Here is a 26,674-nt window from a genome sequence, read left to right as displayed (position 1 = left end):
TGAGAGTCACTGATCCATCCTAATAAAAACCAAGAGCCATACAAAAAGTTGATTTAGGGTACTGTTTGTTATTTTTTACTTAGAGAGAGAAAAGAAAAGTTTACTACTCATCCATGCTTTAAATTAGAAACAGAGAACATGAAACACTATTTACCAGATATACTTCAGTTTTATATTAGAGCCAATTAAAGGAAAGTCAGAGCGGGAGATAAAAAGAAAGGGAAGAGAAAGGGAGGGGAAGAGAGAGAGACAGAACATTGCGATTTGCCAAGCCCTGAGAGGCAATGACTCTTACTCATAATGATCCTTGGAAAAACAAAGCAGAACCCTTTAGATAAAAAAAATAAATAAACTTTACTGGAATTAGTTATAAATTATATTTTAATTACTGTTTAGAATCTGAGAGCATAGCAAATCTTGTTCTTACTTTCAACCCAGACAAAGGGCTCCATCTTCTTGCCCATAAAAGAGCGCGTATAACATCTGACTTGTATGGGGAAAAAAGGTTCTTTTTTTTTGTAAACATCTCAATTCTCCTGACATTTCTGACACTGATTCCAAATGATTTTAGAGCTAAGCTGCATATTTGCAACTATGCAGACAATGATATCATTTCTAGGTAGATAAGATCCTAAATAAAATTCAGCAAAAATAATCTATCCGGTTAGTAGGCCAAAGCTTTTTCAACTTAATAAAATAATTCTTTAATGCTAATGTTTCTGCTTTCCAGGACAAGTGACCCAAATACTCACCTTTTTTTCTTAGCTCATATCTGAATATATTCAGTCAAAATTGTGAACTTTTATCTCATTTCCAGTTTCTTCATCTATCTCTTTGAGTTAGAACAAGTATAGGTTTCTTCTTTAAGCTATCATTTTTCTCCTGAAAACTGTTCATGATTCAATCTTCAAACAGATTTTTAACAAAGCTGAGTATTTAAAGCCTGCATTGAAACATACAAAACAAAGAGTCTTCCTCTAAAAATCATACCCCGATGCACCTGTTGCAGCAAATCAGAACTTTCCCTTAGAGAAGTTATTTAAAACCTGGCAAATCTGCACTGGCAGAGGTTTGACAACGGCTGAGGTCAGAAATAGTCGTCTGGTGGTCCCTAAATCACATCTCTCTCAGCGCCCACCCAGGACCGTGCATCCCAGATGTCCTTCAGCTTTCCTTTGGATAATGTTTAATTAACAATAGTTTTTCACGTAATGTTTTATTAGATCATACTCACTGAGTGTATTTCCAAATTGATGAATTTTAATCAATGTGCTGAAAACTCCACCCTCCTCAAACTGAACGTGGTGAGAGCCAGAAGCATGCCTATTCAATAATGCAAGTCTTGGTTGGAAATCTCTTTAAATACGTCTACTGTGATTACATAATAAAAGCACTGCATTTCCACATTAGAGTATAATATTTGAATAAGGACAGAGTGATGCAAAAAGTAATGGATTTACTCTAACAACAACCAGTTCCACTATAATGTAATTGGTATTATTGGTTTTAGAGAGGAGTCCCAGGTATGGAAATATAAAGTAAATAACTGAATTAAAGAATTTGGACTTATGTTAAACAGTAAATTTATTATCTAAAGCTATAGCTGAATGTTAAAGATCACATATTTCTGTTGATATTTTTGATAAAAATGCAACTTCTATCTAAGTGTATTCCATCTATTTTGCCTGAGCAACTTGAAACATAAGTGCTATTTAAGCATAGCTAAATTTTCATGGGAGTAGAATGACAAGTCATTTCAAGAAAGCTAACGATCCATTGCTTGGTGTAAAGACTATACCGTAATTTGAATGGATCAAACTTTGTCAATTGAAATAGAGAAAATGAAAAATATAACATTTTTCTCCCCAAAGTCGTAATATATTTTGCAATCTGGATTTCCACTCTTGCAGCATAGTTTATTTTCCTAGACCGTACCCACAGATATGATGATATGTGAGGAGAAAGTCAAAGTAAACCCTCTAAACTGTGTCATCTTTTTAGTAAGTTAGGAAAAACAAAACCCAAGAATGACTGGATATTACACTGCTAACATTTGCTGACGCAACGTGAAGATGTAACACACCAGAGTATGAACTTCAGGATCGAAAAGTCATTTGGCAAATTATGCTCTTTAAATTTAATTTTCTTCGTCTTAGGATGGAAAAAAAACAATGTGGAGTCTTGCCTTATGCTCTGTTACACCGTCCTTCTTGCACCTCAAAAACTTTAAGCTTTAACTTTAAACTTTTCCTTTTAAACTTGGATACTGGGTGCTTGGGACGCTTTTCTCCCCTATCTTCTCCTGTTTCAGTTCTATCTTGAATATTCTCCTCATTCTGGCCAGAGTTTTTATCTACATTTCAGTCCTATTTTAACTTCTAAAAAGCGTATAACACTATCTAGAACTACATTATGTAATTTATGTGTCTATTTACCCTTCCCTGTCACATGAGTGACATGGGATCAGGGTCTCGCTCTGTATTATTCACAACTGTTTCCCCAGTATCCAGAAACAATGTACAATATGTTACTTATGCATCAATACTTATAAGTGACTAAATGAATATTAAAAGAGATAAAGCCTTATTACTTTCTTAAAAACTTCAACACTCAAATTCAACAGATCCCCTAAGATTGTGACCTTGAGCAACTGACCTCAATTTTATAAAAGGATAATGATACTTCAAGGGGGTGTAAATTAGATAATGAATGTAAAGTCCTTATCTCTGTGCCTGGGATATTCTAATGGCTCAATAAATGGTGACTACTGTTATTATGAATTGGCCTCTAAAAGGGGTTTTTTGGAGGGTGAGAATCACAGGCATTCAGACAGGCTGACATTTCTTCTCTCAGTTTCCTGCCTCTCAGGAGACCAGGGAGAGCACTTGCACTGAGGGGGTTCACACATGGGAGAAAACCAGTTGGCCACACAAAATGAGCATGTCTGTTCCTTACACAGCCTGGACTCACATTACATGAGCAGCCCTGAAAGGCAGGGGCAGGGGAGGAGGGAGCATGATGGAGCAAGAGCAAACATTTCCCCTCCAGAGGGAACTTCATTGAGCACCCGGGCTGAAACACTCTAATACTTTTTCTAATCTGACCATATGGATCACCAGCAGCCTCCAAAAGAGAGCTGCTGATAGAGGTTATGTCTGCTTTGTGTCACACATAACCAGGTGATTCCATCACCTCAAGTTTCCATTTAGGAGACAAAAGATAGCCATACTGCTGCTTCTTTTAATAGATTTATTGCTTTCTGCCTGTTATTTTTGGCAGTGTTCAGATTGGCATGAACTTTGCTCTTGGACACATGGCTAGTGTTTTCTTGGGAAAAGAGCTGAGCATTTGGAAATTAAATTAGATAAAAGAGCATAAGAAAGCAGTACATCGTAGACAGGCTGTTCTTACATTGCTTGTACTTCCTCTTTCCATGACTAGTTTTGCTCAGGACTAGTATTGAGGAAAGTAATTTGGAAATTTCCACCTCCTGTCAAAACCAAATGGGAAACAAAGACAAGTATTTTATCCATTCTGTGGCAGAGCCTTGAATAAGAAGCAGCATAATTCTTGGGGTCAGCCTGACAATGAAGGTGGAAGGAGACAATTCTGGGGAGGATGAAATTCTTTGAGAAGATAATTTAGATTGCTCAAGTTATTGGCCTTCATCACATGGAAATTGTCTTTCTAATGCTAAATTATTGTGTTCTGTAAGAAAAACATGACAATTTACTGTTTCTTTGCATTACTTAAAACGTGGGCAGTTTTATGTTACTGACGTGAACCTTGATGCTATTTTATTATTTATGTGAGAAAACCATTAGAGAACTTGATTACAACCAGCCATATGATAACTATGCTAAAAAAATAATAGCTAACTTAACATTGAGTGTTTACCAAGGGTTGGACACTATGCTGAGCACTAGACATTACTGATCTCGTTTAAGCTTCCAGCCAAACCTATGAAGTACTATTGTTATTCCTATGTTACAGATGAGGAAACTGAGGATTAGAGTTTTTAAATAACTTGCCCAAAGTCATACTGTCAGTAGGTGGCATAGTCCCGATTCACTTTCAGGTCATGTTTCAAAATTCACACTGAATTATGTGTACTGACTAGATACTATCTGCTTCTAATTGTTCCAAACAAGAACTGAAAGGCATAGTTATATTATGCATGCAGTGTAACGGTTCTGTTGACATACTTACACTAACTGCCTCTACAACTCTGCTTGTCAAAATTGCATAGTGAAATACTGTCCTAAAATAATTATATGTAGAGAATATGAAATGGAAACAATCCAGACCCACAAACCACATTTTCTATTCTGTGGTTATGCTAGGATAGAAAGGGATATTATGACATTCAAAGAAAGCAGGAGAGTTTTTTGTAAAACATTCTCTAAGCCTATAAAACAATTGTTTAATATTTTGCGTAAAATAGCACATTTAAAAATTTAGAGTAGGTGAAATTGGTTGCAGGTTAACATTTGAGAAATACCTAAATATTTTTAGAGTTTCATTTAAACAAACCAAGTACATGTTTTGGTTTTCGTTTATAAGTTGATTTTATTTGTACTAATGTACTTACACATATTAATGAATACATTTAGAAGAAAACAATATGTATCACTAGAAAACTATGAGCCCTTTTTACTACTAGACATTGATAGAAAACATATGTCAGATAGCATGTCTGCATTAAGTTGCACAGAACCTGGAGGAAGAAATGGAAGAAACTAAAGCAATAGCAATAGGCTAGCATTGTAGATAGTAGGTCACGTTTACACAGCGTGAAGTGAAATGATTCGGCAAGGGTCCAGTTAGTTACAATGGTATGGACAGCTAAACTAGCTATCAGGTTTTCCAAAGCAGAAGTATTTGGTTTAAGTTATATAGGGTGGATTATCTATGTTGACTATATTATTTGAATAATTTTGTGAAATACTCACAATAGGCTTTGTCTCTGTACTGAAACAATTTCACATGTTCTATTAAGTATTTGTTTGGTTTGGATATTAAATATTTCATTTATAATAGGATTTGACTCTGTATTTCAAAATGTTGCCCATAATATGGCATTGTTTGGGTCTAAAGGAGGAAAATGCTGTATGTCTTTGTATCACACAGTAAGAGAATAAGAAGCCATTCTTTTGAGACTGTACTCACAATAATCACATCTTTAAAAGAGAACAGACACCAGCAGCTCATTTTTAAGTCCTTAACTTTCAAGCCAGGTTGACGCAGGAGCAGAGTCATTAGAAGGGAGGGAATTCTAAGAGGAACAGAAATACAGACCATCATAGAGAGTAAAAGGAAGTTTAAGTGTACACAAGGAAAATTAAAATTGTTTTTCAACTAACTACAGTTAGCATTTTATTTTACTTCCAATCTTTGCACATGTAAATATTATAAATATCAACAGTTATAATATAAATGCTGTGTGTTTTGTGTTCCTCAGCTCCTATCTTTCTGCTCATAATTCTATCATGAATTGCTATTTTTGAAAACCTTCTTTAATGTTTGGTTTCCTTCATTCTGATAAACTCTTTACAAACATTTCTGATTTGCTGTCTAAGCAAACCCTCAAAGGCTTTTGGTCATAATTTGAAAGCTATGAAATTTTGTTGTTTATATACATGTCTTAGCCAATGGACCTGGATATAAGTGTGTTCAGCAGAAAAGGGCAAAATAGCCCAGTTAAGGAAAACATTTTTAAATTCTAAAAAAGTGAGTATTTGCATGGGTAAGCAGTTTTTCCCTAAACAATAGTTGGCACTCCGTGGATGCGTGTTAAGCTCAAGGCAGGCATTTTAAAGTAAGACCATGTGGACAAATTTTATATGTTCATAATGTTCTTCACAGAAGAATAATAGATGCAAGAAATAAACCACACATACTCCAAATGATTTGGAAAGAATATTCTTTCCTACACCTCTTCTCATATTCATCAATTCCCTTCACCCTCCGTGAACACAAAGCACTCGTGTCACTGCTGTGACATTTTATTGAAAATGGAACCATCTTGGCCTCAACGTTGACTTTCCTTAAATAATAACAGGAATCGTGCCACTCTGTTGTTCAAAACTTGTAGATTCTTCTTTTCTACAAAATATCATCTCCACTCTGTAGCTCGATCACTGCCTGCCTCTCACTACTCTCAGGCACTGCAAAGTCAAATCAAATACTGTCTAACATGAAAATACTAGCAGCTCCCAGCTGTTTCTATTTTGATGGACTCCAGCTAGACTTCACCTTCTTGTTGGTGGATGATGGTTTAAAAGGCAGTGATTGACCCAAGAGCCACCTTGTTCACGCAGCCTTTCACAGAAGTATCCCTGACAGTACCCACCTCTGTGGAAGGCAGGTGTTGAAAATCTATAAATATTGATTCCAATTGAACTCACTTCAAGATCCTTTAAAATACTAAAACTATATAGAGAATCACAGATGTACAACCAGAAGAAATTTCCGAGACAAAATAGCTAAACTTTGCATTTTTAAATATAGAAAACCTTGGCATCCCTGCCGAACTATAATATCCTGAGCACATAGTCTGTTTAGGATAAGGTGATGGCATGATAAAATTAGGTTAAAATCTCCTTAAATTTTCCAAAGTAGACGTCATTTGGGGTTGGAGTTATTGGGGTGGATTATCTAGGTTGACCCTATTAATTGCGTAATTTTGTAAGAACACAAAATGAGCTTTTAGGTCTCTGTAATGAAATGACTCCTCATGTCTTCCTACATGTGTGCTTTGTTTTGATACTAAGTGTTCAATTTCAAATGTATTCCTTTCTATTATTTTAAAACTTTACCCATAATAAGCCTTAGAATGAATGCTTCATGAAGGAAGCAGTGTTCGAGCTGGTCTTTGAGCACAGGAAAGCAGTCACAGAGGGGCCATCTTGGAGAGTAAATGAGGATCGAATCTGAAGAGCAGCATTACTTGTCATTAAGGATGACTTTTCCTGAAATCTATTTCTATATGAAATCCATAACACTCATTTAATTTGTTTTATATATGAGGACCTCCAGTAAAAGGTGGTAATATTTTTATATCTTATCTATGGCTGGGCCAATTAGAAAAAAATTCAGTAAAGCTGAACAAACTTCATTGGTTGCTAAGTCTATATTTTTATCAATTTATCTATTGTGAATACAATGTTATCTTTCTCATGGTCGGTCTGCATAACCACCACCACCACAGAAAGGCTGTACAGTGTAAACAGAACAACCAGAAACAACCATCAACAGGTTATACAAAGAGAACAACCTACGTGGTGTAATGAACAGAGCATCATCTGTGTAAGAATGTGACAGACAAATCCAAAGTTTCAAATTCATTAGCTGCGTGATTTTTTGATCAATTATCTAATTTCACTGAATCTCAGCTTCTACATTTTCAGAATGAATTAAACATTAATCATGTTGAGAGATTAACAGAAGAAATTTATATAGAGGTCTTGTAAAGACAAATTTCCTATCGCTATGTATGTCTACCTGTACTGAAGCAGCACATTTATCTCTATGTTTTAAGGAATTAGAGGTTTTCTCTAATTAAGATTTTTACCATGATGAAACTTAGAGAGAAAGAACAATTCCTCCAAATTTGGAGCAGCTGCTATGAATTGTAAATGTATCTTATTTAAATGATTATTAATAAAAAATGTGGAAACATTTTATGATGTCAACATCCTTTGGTTTCTCTTGCCTTTTAGGAGCCTAAGTTGCCAAAGAATTACCTTGCACAAAAATCTGTTCTTCTCTTTTGTTTGTAACTCTGTTGTGACAATCATTCATCTCACTGCAGTGGCCAACAACCAGGCCTTGGTGGCCACAAATCCTGTAAGTAAAATAAGGTTGTGTCCTTGGGTTCAAGTGGTTAGTGGAGAAGAGATGGGAGGGTGGGGGGCCCAGACACATGTATTATGTGTGTAATTAAGGGCTCATACATGTATATTTTAAGGTCTGCCATATAGAGAGTATATGTAGCTATATTCCAATCCAGAAAGGTAAATATATCTTAATATTCCCCAAGTTATAAAGATTGACTGTCAAAGGAAGGAATGCATTTCTCTGCTTCAATTATTTATGTATGTCACACATATCTTCATGTCATTTTACAGCTAGAGTCCCTCTGCTGTTGGGACATAGGGTTTATGACTACATAACATTTACTCAACTAAGTGAAAAATCAATCCAAGTAACCAACTCTGTGTAGTTAGAAAAAACAGCACATGAAAATAGAAAATTTAAATTAAGTTGTATGTTTGGCATCAGGCTGACTTTAAAGAGTTAATAAAACTGGCAGGGAAATGAATTATACATTGTCTATATAATGTTAAACTTTATTAACATAACATTTTTAAAGTGCTCTATCATGTCCTTATCTTCTCAGCAAACATTTATAAATCGTTTCCTTACAGGCTTTTTAGAAGCACAATTTGTAGGATGAGTATCAAAAGACACACAAAAATAAGCACAGAGACTGTCATAACATAAAAGCTCTATTTTTAAAACATAAGCTAAAATTTACTTATACAAATCTATACAAATATATATGTTTTATGCAACCTATATGTATATGTAAGCTATATTTAAATGAAAATATCTGCACAAATAACATAAATAAATTCAAGTTTTTAAAATCATCTGCTTTCATAATGTTTGTAGTATCCATATTTAAGTTTTGGATGTGGACTTGTGGAGGGGTATGTGTGTGTATATATATATATATATATATTTATATATAAAGTGGTTTTTTAAAGATTATCCAGTTACTGAAATCAGGAAAGGGAAGGAATTTTCACTCAATGGGTCAAAAAACAATACTCTCATATGTGTTTTATGTGTGTTTTTAGGGTAATTTCCAAAATTCTAAAATTCTCTGCATTGTTTGCACATGTGCATCCGGATCGCTTAATCTAGTCTATGTTCCACTCTAAAGTCACTGGGTGAGGAAACACGTTGGGTATAATTAGCCATACAAAAAACTAACTAATGTCCTGCCATTTTTGAGTGAATTTCTCTAAAACAAGGAGAGTCAGAGTTTTGTCATGGAGCTGCAGAGCAAGAGATTCGAAATCTTACCTTTATATACAAGGATGTTGTGTTTAACACACAAATCGCAAACTGTAATATAGTGATCTTTAATATAGTCTAGGAAAATTTGTCTGTTTATATCAGCAATGGCCTTCACAAAAATATTTTTCTGAAGCGTGCTTTAAGTTCTTTTTATCATAATAGTTTATAGATTAATTTTTTAAATAATATCAGGAGTTAGAAACCCAGTTATATATGTATATCTAAAAAGTATGCAGATAAAAATTTGAAGCTGAAGTCTATTATTTCTATATAATATAGTTGAATAACTCCTTTTTACCTTCGAGAGGACTTTGTTAATATAATATTGTGTTTGACATCAAGGTATGTTATTTAAAATTTAATGTCACGCATTCTGCAGATGTATTTAATGACACAATAGGTTTTGTAAATGACCTTCAGTTAGAAGGCATTGTGTATAATCATGAGAACAAAATTGGAAATACAGGACTTGTGTTCAGGGTACAGCTTTGATTGATGTCGTATGAATATTAGCAAATCACTTAACTTCTCCAGTACTCAGTTTTTTATCTTTCAGATATATGACTAGTGATAAATCATGCCTCAGAGAATTATGTTAAGGTTTAAATAAAACAATATGTATTGAAAGTATTTTAAGCTAACTCATATGAAAATATTATTATTACTATTCTATGGTAACCCAGTATTTATTTTCCAGTGCATTTCGTTTCCAATTTTCTTTTTAGTGAAAAAAATATTTATTTCAAAAATAATAGTAATTGCTACTAAACATTTATTGTGTCCCAGACTAGAAATTGGAGCTGATGGGAGTCATTGGCCGTGTATCTCTAGGAGAGTTTTCAACTTACTCCCCTTGTTAAGGGAGTAAACTATGTGTCTTACTCCTTTGTGTTCTCTTTACCCTATATTTGAAGTTCCCTCTTAGAGAAGGGAAGAGAAAGTGGAAACTTCAGGAAAAGAGGAAGGAAAACCATAACATTTTCTTCTTTTTACTTACACTAACCCTCAAACACCACATTTGAATAAGAAAAATTATGGGCTCATTAGATTACTAAATATTTGTCGTGGTGGCGTATAATATGCAAGACTTTCCAAGAGTTGGGCACTTTTCATGAATTGCTTTTAAAATTATTAAGATAATTATTGAGATTTTTCCAACAGAATGCAACAATCAAGGAGTTCGGGATGACATAACTAAAATAGGTGTAAAGTCATTCATGTGTGACACTTTTATACTTATAATTGCATAATAACTAAAACACCTTAGGAAAATATACACCCACTAAATGTAGCAGATTTAGAATTTACACATTTCCTTGGAGGGGCCATTATAAATCCTTAGAGTCAGTGGCTAAAAGCTTTAGAGACACCATTAGATGAGGATGCAGGCTGGCATTTTACAAACCTGAATCATTAGTGTCTAAGATTTTGCATAGAGAAGAGAAAATTCTGTGTTTCTATATAATTGAGCTAAACTAGACTATTGCTTTTCCTGTGAATTCGTAAACAACTAAATCCTGATTGCTTTCTTTTTTTCTCCCAGATTAGTTGTAAAGTGTCCCAGTTCATTCATCATTACCTGATGGGCTGTAATTACTTCTGGATGCTCTGTGAAGGCATTTACCTACACACACTCATTGTGGTGGCTGTGTTTGCAGAGAAGCAACACTTGATGTGGTATTATTTTCTTGGCTGGGGTAAGTGCTATTACACATATCTGTTGATTCACCTTATTAAGAAAGCTTTTGGAGGATGCAGAGTTCCTTTGTAACAAAAACATACTTATTAATCATTTTTAAACAATATCAGGTGATTAACCTTTGCTTATTGCTACAAATTGAAATATTTAAACAAAGTACCACTGACTCATTGTTTTCGGTAGTCAGAGGTCAATTAATAATACACTGTGGGTTTCTTCTGTTTAATATTCCGATGTGTATCTTGGCTAAATATGTAGTGACTAAAACAACAGAATTAGAATCATGAATTAGGGATCTAGTCTTTTTAGTGTTCTGAATCTCCTTTTTCTTCCCGTGCAAATTGACGGCATTGGGCTTAACCAGCTTTGATGTTCCATTCTAAAAATGTTTGTTTAAAAAAAATATTGTAATGTTATCTAAGAGGGATCAGTTATTGAATAAAGGCGTGCAAAAGATCTATTTTTTCCACACAATCTGCTGAAATGGTATTATTTACAAAGCAAACAATGATTCACTTCTAGCATATTAAAAAAATAACAGGAATAATGCAAAACAAAATGCTGAAAATGAATTCAGTAAGACTAGTTTCCAAGAACATAACTGAAATTATATTATCTATCTATCTATCTATCTTCCGTCAGCTATCTATACAGTCAGATAATGGATATAGATATATACAGAGGCGTATACAGACACACACCATCTTTAGTGCATTTGGGTTACCTTTATAAAGGGATATACCTATAAAAACAGAGACCTATATATTTCTTCATTTCATGTTTGAAAAATCTGATTTAGAATGCTCAAAACATGCAAAATTTCTGATACACAAATCATCTCTTTCTTCCTTCTCTTCTTCTTCACACAGTTGCTCTCAACTTCTTCCCACATCAGATCATCTACCAAATATTGGCCAACTCCATCTCACAGAAAATCTGTGAATGCTGGGGTTCTTCGAATCCTTGAGGCTTAGGCAGCACAATTAGGAACTTAGGCTCTGGAGCCCATTGATTCAAAATGACTTCTATTAGAAGAAAACTTACACACACAAACCTCAAAATACAAATACCTAATACTTTACCATATTTACTGCTTGAGTATACAGATGATATTTACTCAATAAACATATATATATATATATATATATATATTTGCTCCTAGAGTATCTCTGTGTTTCATATTTCATGACCTATTTTAGGAGTTCCATTGATAGAGACAGTTGCCTATTTATTTTCATTTTCTTTAATATTTACAGGATTTCCACTGATTCCTGCTTGTATACATGCTGTTGCCAGAAGCTTATATTACAATGACAAGTAAGATAATCTCTCTTTCTGATTTCTATTGGAACTACGTAAAATGAAAATCTTCAATATAATTTCTGTTTTTTCCCCTAGCTGCTGGATCAGTTCTGATACCCATCTCCTCTACATTATCCATGGCCCAATTTGTGCTGCTTTACTGGTATGTAATTAAAATTCTTCTTTTTTCCTCATTGCTCATATTTCAACTTTATTTTCTGAGTCATCTAGCCTATGGTATTCTTCAGGATCCAGACGACACGCTGCCAGTGTTTAACTGAAGAAGATTTAATGACAGTATTATATTTGAGGTGCTGGCAGGAAGAGTAAAGGAACTAATTCATAAGGGGTGGTGAGGCACCAAGAACCAACAGTGGAAAGTTGTTATTACAGCTAGACCTAAACAGGGGACAGAACAGTTCCCGTAATTGGGCAAGTGTTGGGGGAGGTGGTCCTGCGTAAAGGAACACAGCCACTGCCCAAACCACAGCCTGCAGAGCAAAGGAAGGAGAAAGAAATACTCAGACTTCTCTCTCTTGGTTCCTCCCGTTGACCAAATGCAGCAAACGTCAGAGGCAAGAAAGCCTGGGTTATGACGCAGTTCTCAGAGATGACTCGGGGCCTCCTGGGGCACCGAGCAGAACAGAGAAGGGCAGAGGCTGGCTCTAGTAGCTAGGGAGGGCAAACTGGAAACACCTACACACCTATGTTGGTAATAACAGCAATATTCCTATAAAGAAAAGACTTTAATTTGGAAAGAGAGTATTGCTTAAACTGTTGTTTTATTATTATAATGATCATTACTTAATACAAGTGCACCAATTGGACATTTTTAAAGGTGGTTGCAGGGAAATGAAACTCACATTCAAGGCTTTCATTACATTGTTTCAAAGGGGAAATAAATTAATCCAAATTAACATGCTTTCTCTCATAGAGCATGAGAGACCAGAATGCAATTGCAGTCTTCAAGACTGTAATTACAGCTGATATTTAATTATATACAAAAAGACAAAGGTGGTATGTCAAGCCAAAATTTGAAGCTGTCCAACCCTTGTTTTCAGATTCTTTTTTAGACAAATTTTCTTCTATTATTTTACTATATTTGCTAGCTGCAATTTAGTATCCAGTTATGTTAGAACACTGTTCAAGCCATTCTCAAATGTATTATTGTTAACTAATTCTCAAAAGTGTGTCTTAAAAATTAGAGGGTAAATTCTGAACTCTTCTTCCACCTCTTACCTGCTGTGTGACCTTACAGAATTAAACTAATCATTCTGTGCCTCAAGTCTCTCATTTTTAAAATAGAGAATTTAATAATAGCAACTTTTAATTTTTTTAACAAGGAATTATATGAGTTAATACATAATAAGCGTTTAACCTGGCATGTATAAGGCATGTAATAAGTGTCAAATTCCTGATTTGTTCTGGGCCACACAAGAGAGCCAGTTCAGAAAATCAACTCATGGAATTTCTTACATCTCTTATGGAGATTTTAACATGCCTTAATGTAGATTCTACTGAAAATTTCAGAGCGAGAGAATTTCCTTTCCCTGCTCTTTGCACATGCTAGGGACATTTTGACACACGGTGTCTAAGCTGTACCCTGAGACAGCCTCCTTTGTGTTCTTTGAAAAAGCCAGCATTGAAACCCAGCTCTACCACTGCTGGCTGTGCTTCAGGGCAAGTCTGTTTGATTTTATTTTTACCTGCTCTATGTCTTTGTTTTCTCATCTGTGATTATGGAATAATAAGAATAAATACGTCACAGAGTATTGTAAGGATTAAATGAGATGCATCCTGTTAAATGACTAATACAGTGCCTGGAATATATAACAAACTCTTGAAAGAACGCTCACTTGTAGTTTCTACATGATACCATGGTTCTGTTTGGAGGAGAGTTCAAAGAAGTTAAGATCCATTGTTTGGACCACCCAGAGCTTACAGAACAAATACAAGGCAAAATTTTATTACCAGAGATCTGAGTCTGCAGAGGGGTATGTGATTCAAATGCCTAAATCAGAGTGGTTCAGGAAATAAGTAAAAACATTCAGCAAATGCAAAATGTAACAGCAACTAACAATCCTTGGAAAAGCCTGTCCACATCCACTCTGAGAGGCAAGAGTAGATGGCCCAGCTGGGGTAAAACGTCACATAGGAAGATAGCCCTTCAAGTTGCTCAGTAAGACAGGAAGTGAAATCCACATGATTTGCTTGTAACTTTTTGCATTTTCTTGGCCTAAGAAAAGATTAGGAGCCTATTTTTCTACCAGGACAAATTGTTCTGTCCTTGTTTAAGCTCTGAGGCTCCTCACTGGTCCTGGCCAATTGCAAGGTCTTGGGAGGGGCACAAGCAATTGTTTAACATGGTCATATGTTTTGTATAAATAAGATATTTCAATTGCAATCCCTTTCTTTCCACTCGGACTTCCTCTGTCACATTTGTCCTTGAGCAGGGTGGTACAGGCGCGGCTACAGCAGTTTTGAGATCCTGCTAAGGGGAAGTTGAGAGGGGATACATTCAATCTGTGTTTAGCGAGGGATGCTTAAGTCACTTCGGTGCCCGGTGAAGTGATTGCTGGTTGTTCTAGAATGAGAATGGTTTCCAGGAATCCTCCTACCGCCACGGTGCTGACTCCCCCTGCTTCCCGTCATGACCTTAGGTTGGTCTCGTGACATGAAAATGTCCTGTTGTACCTCCTAGCTATGGGAACTTTATGGGCGTTCAAGTAAAAACAGCTTTCTTCTGAACTAGTTTTGCTCTAAGATAGATGAGATTCAGACATAGTTCATCTGAAATTTAAAATTATTGTACTATTTTTATTTAAAATAAATGCAAGTATTTGCAAAAAGTGAAGTAGGATGATTTTCTAGTTTCACATTTTAAATCAGACTTACCATTTTGAAGAAGCACTTGGCATTTAGAAAGCTTCATATAATGGGCATCTAAATTGCAGCTTTTCTTCTGATTTTTATAATTTATGGTTTTTGCATATTAGGATTATAAAATATTTCATATTCTAAATTTATAAGCAGGTAAAATAGCATTATTATTTTTTCTTCTATGGGCTGTTAGTAGTTTCCATTTAGTCAAAACTTTTAAAACAGAAATGAATGCTCACGAAGGGAGTGCAGTAGGATGGGCAGAATAACAGCTGATGTGTTGATTTGTCATGTTTCATTCTTACACCTGTTGAAACGGCTTATTCTGCTTTTGTCTTTAGCAGAGACATTCCTGTATCAGTAACCATGTTACTTTTCATAGATGTGTTTCCATCAGGATTAGAGCGTGCTGTCTATTTTTGAAGCATATGTTCCATTGACTTCTCTAGGAATAATAGTGGAATGTTTTTATGCCCAGTTATTTTCATAACACATGCCTTACATCAGCAAATGTATGTTATTTGTTCATTGTTTTCTACATTAAATGAGGTGCTACCGTTATTATTCCAATTTATTAAGGTATGTGGTATCAATTGCATATTGGTATGCACTTTGAAATTTTTGGATTATTAAACAAGCACAGATGGTAGAAGTCAAGGTGAGAAAAAAAGAAAAGAAAAGAGCATAATAGCATAGGAGTCCTAAGGGTCTCATCTGGAGTTAGTGTCCATAATCCTATGGAATACGTAAAGAATGGGCATAGAGAAAATAAACAGATGTGAAAGATATTGACTTGGATAAAGATAAGAAAGAGAGAAAGTAATCAGAGAGAAAGAAATGTATTTCAGCAGAACTCTGTCCGTTTTCTGAGTAACTTAGTTATCCGGACTATATTTTTGAAGTTTTATGTCTCCTTTTTAAAGAGAATGTTTTCTCTTGGGGAATGTTGTTAACACACAGTAAATATGTAATTACAGAAAGTCATTAACAGAAGGCCGCGTGAGGTGCCAAGATTTTTTTTATCTCTAGGACGATCTAGGTTGAATATCAACTGGTTCAAGTGTGTGATTCAGCCTACTCAAAAAGATAAAGAGGATTACAATAATATCTTGGGGAGTTTTGAGGATTATTGTTACAAAAAGAAACACAGGAAGGATAAACCAAAAAGATGAAAATTGTTATTATGGTGTAATATATATTTGGAAAGTACCTAGTGTGGACACTGGTACAGAGAAGGGACTTTAAAAAATAAGCATTTGTTGAAAGAATTAAACAATTGAAAAAATAAACAGTTCTTTCCTTTGAGCTGAAAATATTCAAAAGCTTTAATTTTTGGACCATAGCAAAATTCAAAAAATTTCATAAGAAAATGAGCTGAGAAAAACACTCATGTATTCCTCAACTGAACGTGTTTCATATTACTTCCACCATAATTTTATTTTTCTAAAATCCAAGTCCATTAAAATTGGTGTACTTGTTAAATTAATAAATCACAATTCCAGAAATACAAATTAATATCTTAGGCAAATATTCCCTTTATTCTTGCACATTGAAAATATTCCAAGATGTATAAAATTAAAGATCCTCAATAATGCTTCTTAATATTAAATAATTTTCATATACCATTTCATTTTCTTTTAGGTTAATCTTTTTTTCCTATTAAATATTGTACGTGTTCTCATCACCAAGTTAAAAGTTACTCACCAAGCAGAATCTAATCTCTACATGAAAGCTGTGAGGGCTACGCTTATCCTGGTGCCATTACTTGGCATTGAGTTTGTGCTGATTCCATGGCGACCTGAAGGAAGGATTGCAGAGGAGGTGTATGACTACATCATGCACATCCTTATGCACTACCAGGTATGGTGTTCTTGGAGGTATACGACCACATCATGCACATCCTTATGCACTATCAGTATGCTGTTCTTGAATCAGGAACGCAGCTTGCGAAATCTGGTATTAAACTTACATATAGCTTTGGTTTTGTTTTTATTATGTATGCAGCAAGTTGGTTACAAATAATGTCTCTTTTCCATTTGAAATCAGATAATTCTATTTTTCTTTTATAGGGTCTTTTGGTCTCTACAATTTTCTGCTTCTTTAATGGAGAGGTATGGTGATTGATTTTATTCCTTTTATCATTTTATATTTGCAATATATATTTCTCTTTAAAAAATGAGAGAATTATAAATTCTCTAGGAACAATTCTTTCAAATTCCATTTCTGTCAGGAAAAAGAATCATAGAATCTCTCTTCATGATGCAATTCTGTTTCCCAAAAGCTCAGGTCATATTGGAGTTGAAGACTAGGGCAAATTCAGCTTCACTTTACAATATTCCACAGTGACTTTATTCATCCAGTCTTTTGACCTATTTTTTGAACAATCCTATTAAGTCTGTACTTCGACCTAAGTATGGTGGTAGGCAACACTTCATGTCATAGAACAATACACACACTCTAATAGGAAATAGAATTGGCTCGTTTTCATTTTCTCCTTTTCTCTGTTTTTTTGACTGGTCCACAATGTGGTCTTTGGAATCAATTTTAAGGTGTATATAAAAGGATTTAAAATAATTAAACTCAGTTAGACAGGGAAGAGATGCAGTGGGTTAGGAACTTTAGTAGAATAGAATGCTCTAATTTGTAATATGGCAACATGCTCTCAGACATTTCAAGATTTACATCCAAGACTTTCCTAAATGGAAAGTTTCAGGCATTTTAGAAACTGGTACCATATTTCTTATGCATATGAATCGTGCTATTGCTCAGTGGTTTGAGCCATGCTGATTCACCTCTTTACATCGTTTTAATCTACTTGACAAATTTTAACCTGTTGGAGGATTTTGGCAAAATTCTACAGTTTAGAAATCCAGACAGTAACTGAGTGAGAAGTGGATGCTTGGTAACTATGAAGCTTATCACGAAGCTTCAGATAGGGGACACGTAGAACCAGTTGGCATAACTATGAGAATCATTCCTGTAAAATGAATCAACATTGGAAATCATATACATGTCACGAAAAACTGTAAAATATTGCTTTCCTTTGCTTAAGTAATATTTGATTTCTTTCTCAGCATATAATAATATTTCATGTTTAATTCTGTCATTAAATTTAAAACATTTTAATTTTAAAATGTAGATCTTTATTTTATACATACATATATTTTTTAAATGGAGTGTAGCACTGTCCAGCATAATAGACTATAGTGCATATTTTTAATCATCTCTCCATGATTTTTCTCCTATACGGAGGACAAGAGTGACTGTTTTTCTGAAGTCAATGAAAAATATAGACAGAGAATGAAATTAGGAAGAATAGATAACTCATTTGTTTTGATAACAAAATTTAAACAACATTTATTACCTATCTCTATAAATTTCTTATTGTGTAAACTGAATTAGACAATCTTATCTACTGCCTATATAGGATTTTACAGTTAAATATAGATGAGAGAGACATGGACAACGTGCCAAAAAACATGAGTGAAATATGAAAGGTACACCTCTGCATTTGCAGAAACAGATTTCATTTTTGTGAAGGGTAATTTTTAAATGTACAAAACATAATCACTAGTGAAATATTTTTTGAGGCAGGATAGAATAAAGTCACTGCCACATCAATGCATTTAAACCCTAAAGATGCCACTTCGCTCCTGGCTGTGATATCTTGGGTAATACTCCGAACCTCCTGGAGTCTCAGTGTCTACCTTTATCAAAGGGGAATCAAAGCAAGTTCCTACACAAGACTCACCAGGATTCATGAAAGCTAGAAATGCAACGTTTTTAGCACCAGGCTCCACCCGCAGTAGATACTTAGTACATTACAGATTCCTTGTTAGATTTGCCCTCACTCATTTTCAAAAATACATGTACAAATGGGAACATTAATCATATTGGAATCAAATGTCAAAGTGACCCTTTTATTTAGAAAGAGTGCCCAGGGGATATCCAAACTAATGCCTAGCACTCTTGTTGCACTTGATCTGTGTAAGCAAAAGAGACGCAGACTCTGATCTTCTGCCATGTCCTAAAATTGAGGAAATTTTGGCAGTGGAAAATTACAATAATATAAAACCTTCTAGCCAAGTTGTTGCCAAATCTTCAGTTCTTCACAACATCTTCAATATCTGTCCCATTTTCTTCATCTCTCGAGATACAATCCCTGTTTGTGTATGATTCATTTCTCATCTTAGGAAATACTATAATCCCTCCTTCTTTGTCTCTTTGCCTCTTAGTTTTTCCCACTCTCACAACACGAAGCTACAGCTGCCAGATTCATTTTGTGTGGTTCCAACTACGTGCCGTACTTCTTAAAATCATTTGCTCAGGCTTAGTTTCCTTCTTGCTTTACACATTAGGTCAAATGGCTTGTCTTCAGCTTAATATCTCTATTTCTTTACTTTCACGTTTTATTTTTTTAGCCACAATAATCCTATTTGCATTTCTCACTAAATAACTGTGACTTGACAAGTGCTCAGGCCCCATTCATCTCATCTCTAGTCCACTAAGACAAAAATGCACACTGTTAACGTAAACTAGGGACTCTGGTCCTCAGAAGGGCCCTCCCTAGTCTCGTGGGTATATTTAACAACACCTGAGCATAGAGAGTTTTACAGGGTGAGCAAAAGATTTGTTGAAAATAACCAAACCCACATTCTATAATGAGAAGTAGGTAGAATTTTTATATGAAGCTTTATTAAATATCTCCTCAGTGATCTAGGTTAAGGAGTAAAGAGTCGGTTCCTTATCAGGTGCTAATGGGCATATAAAGTTGTAATGTTATATTCTAAACAGTTGGCCTTACTATTTATATAACACTCATATGTAAAATAATGAGAAATATTTTCATATCTTTAATAATACCAGGCTATCTTCCCTTCCAAAGGCAGTTTTTCTTCTTATGTTTCTCCATTAATTTTTTCACATTAAAAGTTTATTAAGAGTGGCCACTTTAATGTTCTGTTGAACAGGTGTGATATTGTATTAGAGGAAGCAGATGGAAAACATAACATCCTTATAGAGGATAATATAAACAAACAGATGTCTACAAGGCCTGTGGGTCTTAATTAGGTTTATTTTTAACTTCAGTAAATAAGTTCCCACAGTTCAAGACATAAACTTTCCATGGTTTTTCTGATGATTTATTGTCAAGAAAGAAATAGGGTGATGATTTTAGTCAAACTAGATGTTTCGAGAACAAACCATTCAGATATTTCAAAAACCATTGTGGCTTTTAGAATTGAATTGAAGCTTTCATTTTTAAAACTGTAAGTACTATGTTCACAGCTAAGATATTTCTTCCTGTCAGCTTCTTCTCCACATTTATGTAGAATCTTTGGTACAGAGCTACCTTCCTCTTCCTTTCAACCAGAAACTATATAGTGTACGTATTCAATCAGCCCAGCATTCAGTAACAAAGTGAGGAGAAATTATTTTAGCATAAAAACTAGGATCAAAACCAATTCTCAGCAGAAATAATTAGAAAATTGGCCAAAAGTCATTTTTGCTTTAAATCCCTGAATATGTGTTTAAAAGTCACACTCTAAAGCCATTCCATTTATTTGCTTGTGTTCTTGAAGATATTACATATGCAGATATTATTTGTAAATTACCTTAATTTATATATATTATTTGCAAAATTTATAAATACGTTACTTAACCATGAGGGAAACAAAGTGTAATTTTTTTGCCAGATAAATATATGTGTTGTCCTATAAATGCTCTTTTCAAAGAAAATTTACATAAATATAAATATAAATTATTTCCTTCAGATATAGAAATAAGCTTGAAAGTCCTGAAGTTCTGAGTTTCATAATAATATAACTTCTAAAATCAATTTATTGTATTTCTAATTACATGATTTTTGAATTACAGAGGATAGAAAAGCTACCATGAAATTCTAATAACTCATTTTGAATTCTAACTAAAGAAACTCATTGACTTCATATTTGTTTCTTCTGTTTTTCTACATGATAAAACATGAATGAGACAATAAAACAGTCTGTTCATTTTAAGTAACAGAGTATAGGAGACACTAACAAGACTTTAAAGTATCCCATGATATTTGCTAGAGATTGTTTGTAATTTGGAGAAGTAAGTTTTCTTGATCTATTTGACAGGAAAACGAGAAGACTGAAATAAGCCAGCCCTATTTTAAAGTTTAATATTGAGGTGTACACATGAATAAAGTGAATAAAAAGTTGAGGACTTCTATATACTTAGCAGAAAGTTAAACAATTTTTGCATGAGTATGTTTGTAATACATGAATTATATGTATTACAGAATACATGTATACTGTATGGAAAATTGCTTTTAGGTGCTCGGATTTCCTTTGAAATCAAAGGGTCAAAAAGCAGTAGAGAGTTTGGGGAAGACAACTCAAAGCTGTGCATGCTTTGGGAAGACATAGATCAGGTTACAGGGATGTGGCTAATACATTCATAACCTAGAATGTATCAGCCCCAAGCAGACTGCCCCAAGCTGGTCTGCTTACTCATCAGACATCTGGAAATGTCCAGGTGATTGAGTTGGAGATGTATTTGAATATTCCCATTTGTGCTCGCTGACTCAATGTGAAGAAAATCACCTTGGTGTCTTACGTTCAATTAAAACCAAAGTCACTCTATATGGCTTACCTAGGCCTGATCTCTAACCCCAGGCAGAGAACAAGGAAGAGTTGATAAACTTCAAATTCATCCAGGCAGAGGGGCACCATTAATTCTCTTCTCAGTTTATTCGTAAAGATTTTTATATAAAGCTGGATGTTGTGCATGCAAGCTTGTAAATGGGGTGTCTGGATTAACTATTTGTTCAAAAACAATACATTCTTATGCATTATTAAAGCTTCAGAGATAAGGCATGGAAAGAAAAATATTCACGGAGTCTAAAAGTACAGAATAATTGCAGTGAATTCCCTAACGTAAAGATGGCTTGCTCAATTATTTTTTAAATTAAGTAAGGAAATAAGGCAATTTTAGTCACTAATTAACATCAATGCATTTTTTAGAAAAAAAGCTATACTACATAATTTATTGTAGTATTAAATAGAATATCTTCATTTCAGTTAATGGATTGCTCTTGTCTTTCTATTTCTTTTTGATTGATAGGTTCAAGCAATTTTGAAAAGAAACTGGAATCAATATAAAATCCAATTTGGAAACAGCTTTTCCCATTCAGATGCCCTCCGTACTGCATCTTACACAGTGTCAACAATCAGTGATGGTACAGGTTACAGTCATGACTATCCTAGCGAACACTTAAATGGAAAAAGCATGCCTGATATTGAAAATATTATCTTAAAGCCAGGGAAGTTATATGATTGATAATGGAGGGAGGGTTACTTAACTATTTTATGCCACTCCTATCTCAAAGACCCGGATCCATGACTTTACAACTAGAAGACTTTGATATTCAATGAGTTTTTTGAATGCCACAAAGAAAACCCTCCATGAAGTCAGAAATGTGTTGATAATGTTTAACAAGCAGCTCTATGGGGAAACAAAGCTCTGATGTGTAACGTTTGCCAGTTTCTGCGGTGTAAATACTCTTACCACGGCTGATTTTAAGCTGTCAACTTGACGTCACTGAATGTGGAATTGGGAAAATATAAACACAATCAACTCTTGTAGGCTGGCGTGAGCCAGTTCCAGCACACCACTGCATGAATTCACAAATGAATAAGACTGTAAAAGTCCACATACACATTGGGCATCACTCTACTCTTGTTGCCTAAAGAGACCTAGCCAAGGCCTATAGACTTGGAGAGAAAATTAGCTTTTCATTTGTTTTTAAAATCTTTATCCCATATTCATTGGTGCATTTGATTTTTTTGCCCAGAAAGTGTTCTAGCCCTTTTTGTGTCTCCCCTTTGCAACGGACCAGATAAAGACTTAATTATTCCTGTTGGCTCACCCTATTCTCCCCAAGGAAGGCAATTGAGCAGAACTGCTTTTGGCTACTCATTTGCTGATATGTCACAGCTGCCCCCTGTGTCATATCTGCTTTTGAGAATTGATGGATAGTATTATAATATGCAATTCCACTTTGGTATTATCAGGGAGACACCTTGTTGATACTACAGAACACCTTGCAGCTACTTTCCTATCTTACTACACAAGTGGGAGGGAATCAGTTTCCCTGTATCTGTAAATAGAAACTATGCCCCTTCCATTTCTACTGTGTAGACAAATTAGCAGGTATTTTACATGAAGGAAATCAATGAAGGATTTCTTATTTTCTTGGAAGTTTGTAAAAAAAATTGTTGTGAAAAATGAGCTTGTAAATACTTTGTTATTCTATTTTATAGTCTCAAATCAAATACATACAATCTAGGTAAGATTTTTAAAAACAAACACATAACGTAACAATGTGTGCATGTTAATATCTGATACTATGTCTGGGCTGATTTTATAATAAAATAGAGTCTGGAATTCTATATTTGGTAAATATTTTAAAGACAACCAGATGCCAGCATCAGAAGTTTGTTTAAAAACTAAGATATCAGAAATATCTATGATAAGATATATTTATTAAAAAAATTCAAGGCCATTGTTTTATTGAGTATATTAGCTTTGATGATTCATACCTTAAGAATAGGTATGTTTGACATATTTCTTTTTCTTATTTTGACGATGAACTTGCATTCTAATCCAGAAAATATAAACAACTCCTACTGTAATAAATGCCAATCCACTACTCTTACGGTTTTTACCCCATTAAAAATATTACTTTTCTGACTTTTACTATAAGAAGATACACAGCTTTGGAAATGTTTCAGGCTAGTTTTAAAAAAACTATGGCAATACATTATCTATCATACACAATGTTTTAATATTTTAATAGAGCTACTATAAATGATAAAACAAATCGGTGAAAGACTTGACTCCATCATTGAGGAAGACTTGTCAGAACGTTTATGAAATAATTAAAGGAAGGTGGAAGGACATCTTGCCAACGAATTAAAGTGACATTTAAATGGGACTCAGTTTCCCTAATGTTATTTTCCACTGAAATTTCTAAAAAACAAAAATGCCTTCAATTAGTAAAAGTCAATTTTGGGAGGAGAAGTCATTATGTGTATGCATTTTTGCAGTGGGTCAATCTGCTTAAAATGGATTAAACTGAGTGACTTAGTCATCATAGGTTGTTTCTTAAACTGTCAATAGATGGTGACTTCAGAAATCATTTGAAATTGTCCAGGAAAATTAGCTAAATTAGTAAGAATTAGCATGTTAAATGGCCTAGTCAATACATTTATAATTTATAATTTATCTATATATGTGTAAAGGTTTTATTAAGTGAACTTCAAATTTGTGAATTTTACAGCACGCTGTCACAAAAAGGAATGCAGGCTATTCTGGACTTTCTGTTGCCTAAATTATACAAAAATTCTGTTAAACAAATTGATTCTTTTGCTATTTATTAGTCAAAGACGCAGATTCAAATCCTTTGCTGATGCTGTTCACATATTTCAGCATCCTTCCAGACAAACTGTCAAGTCTCACCTATAAACGACAGTAGAAGATATCGCATTATCAGCTATCATGTTAAAATCATGTTGTGGCTGTCAAGTATTTTTACTGTGCTGTTGTCATATTAATTTTCGATCAGATTTCCTTTATGGCCAAGAATCACCTATTGCACAGTGTTCAGGTGGAGACAGCCCATGATTAATTAGTCTCAGTTTTGATCCACATTTTTTAGGGGTAATATTTTTAAATATTAGTCTTCTCTAAAGCTGAAGTGCTAATTAACATCTCCTTTGTATCTTACTCATGAAGAAAAGGTACAATCAATATTTTTAAAAGCAAACTTCGTTGGTATCTAAAAACTAATTTTGGGAATTTCTAACTTTTAAAATTTGGATCTGCTATTTTCCTGCAAGTACTGTATAAGTCATACTTTAATTTTTAAAAATTCTAATCTATCTTTTTTTATTTTATACAGTTATTTTCCAGTGCATTTATTCATAAAATATCCATTCTGGAATTTAGTGTTTGTTCAGATGTAATCTGGTGTACATAGAAAAAATTGTAGCTGTAGTGCTGTATTTATTGCTTAACAATTTTTTTAAAATGTGAATTTGTTTTAATTTTCTCTTGGTTTTAATCTGCTAATAGGAAGCACCATTTCTTTATTCTGTAAAACATACCCAAGATATTCTGGACAATTAAAACAACTCATGTTATGCCTACTTAATGTATATCTCTATTTTTTGATTGTATGAAAATATTAAAGTTATGAGTTAAAGTTGATTTTCATTCATTTTTACTGGACTGCTGAATAATTTAACTTACAAACATAATTCTTTACAGTAATCAGTGGAATAACTCTTAAAATCAATGACTCTCATCTCTGTTACCCTCTCTGAAGTCATCAATAAACCTGTAAATCCTTCCATAAACCAATTTTTAAAAAGTTGTGAATTTGTTTTTTAAGCTAGAAGATTCCAAATAAATGCAGTGTATGCAAATTCCTTCCTAGGCTGAAAGAAAGAAAAGGATGCTGAAAAATAGGAGAATGTACAGGGCTTTGTCTTCTTTCCCCACTATATTCCACTGTGTAGTATTGAATAGCACAAAGAAAAAGGAAAAGAACTAGCTAAAGATAATTTTTAAAAGAGGGCATACCTTATGATTTCACTCATATACGGAAGATAAAAAAATAAGAATGGCAACAAACAAACAGAAAGATACAGAGAACAGATTGGTGGTTACCAGAGGGGAAGGGGGTAGGGGCGGGGAGAAAGGGGTAAAGGGGCAACTAGATATTGGTGGTAAACACAACATAGTCTATACAGAAGTCAAAATACAATGATGTACACCTGAAATTTATATAATATTATCAATCAATGTTACCTCCGTAAGAAAATAAAAAATAAAAGAGGACAAAATTGTGAATCACAAAAATATAAAATGAAAACATATCACAGGTGTTTTTTAATTTATTCATTAATGAGAGAACCAGTAAGATGTTACAACCATTCAAAGAACTCAAAATATCACACATATAGAAGAACACAAGAAATGATAAAATGAATTCATAAATAGATGCAAAACAGTTCAATGCTCAGGGAAATAATCAGTTGCATTCCATTGAATATCTAATTCATATTTCCATGATCAAGAATAATGTACATTATTATCAGTTTTCCTGCAAGTAACATATCTGTAAAATAGCTCAAAATAATGAAAGGTCAAGACAACCCAGAAGGGCACACTAGAAAGCACTAAAAGGACACTGTAACAACTCTAAAATATAACAAGAGAACAGTATATTACACACACAATACTCTTTTGTATATATGTATATGTACATATAGAGAGAGATACACACACACATATATATATAATAATCTAATATATATAGAGAGAGAGGGGATATATATATACATATAGGAGAGGAGGTGTATATATATATATATATCCATTTCAAAGGATTTTGCATTTTTTTCTTACAATATCCCTTTCTTGTGATTATAATAATTTCAAAGAATAAATATTCTTGATCAAAAATAAGGCTAGTTTGGGGTCAGCTCAGTGGCATAGCAATTAAGTTCATGCGCTCTGCTTCCGTGGCCCAGGGCTCTCTGGTTCGGAGACTAGGTGCAGACCTATGCACTGCTTATCAAGCCATGCTCAGGGGGCGTCCCACATATAAAGTAGAGGAAGATGGGCACAGATGTTAGCTCAGGGCTAATCTTCCTC

General features: G+C 34.1%; 1 protein-coding gene and 1 long non-coding RNA gene across 4 annotated transcripts in view; one reads left to right on the top strand and one right to left on the bottom strand.

Moving 5' to 3' along the window:
• The window catches only part of CALCRL (calcitonin receptor like receptor), a 103,495-nt gene extending 78,120 nt beyond the window's left edge, over positions 1-25,375 (top strand). For all 3 annotated transcript variants that reach the window (XM_014852906.3, XM_014852908.3, XM_014852907.3), the window contains 7 exons: positions 7,722-7,848; positions 10,631-10,784; positions 12,043-12,103; positions 12,185-12,251; positions 16,610-16,828; positions 17,038-17,079; positions 22,076-25,375. In XM_014852906.3, the coding sequence (XP_014708392.1) occupies positions 7,722-7,848; positions 10,631-10,784; positions 12,043-12,103; positions 12,185-12,251; positions 16,610-16,828; positions 17,038-17,079; positions 22,076-22,291 (886 nt within the window). In that variant the 3' untranslated portion in view covers positions 22,292-25,375. The remainder of the gene's footprint in view (positions 1-7,721; positions 7,849-10,630; positions 10,785-12,042; positions 12,104-12,184; positions 12,252-16,609; positions 16,829-17,037; positions 17,080-22,075) is intronic.
• The window catches only part of LOC139045133 (uncharacterized), a 166,074-nt gene that overhangs the window by 54,006 nt on the left and 85,394 nt on the right, over positions 1-26,674 (bottom strand). The window lies entirely within an intron of this gene.

Source organism: Equus asinus, chromosome 4 (genome assembly GCF_041296235.1).
Source record: "Equus asinus isolate D_3611 breed Donkey chromosome 4, EquAss-T2T_v2, whole genome shotgun sequence".
NCBI lineage: Eukaryota > Metazoa > Chordata > Mammalia > Perissodactyla > Equidae > Equus > Equus asinus.
Note: the sequence above shows the minus strand (reverse complement) of the source record. Positions and strands in the feature narration are given on the sequence as shown.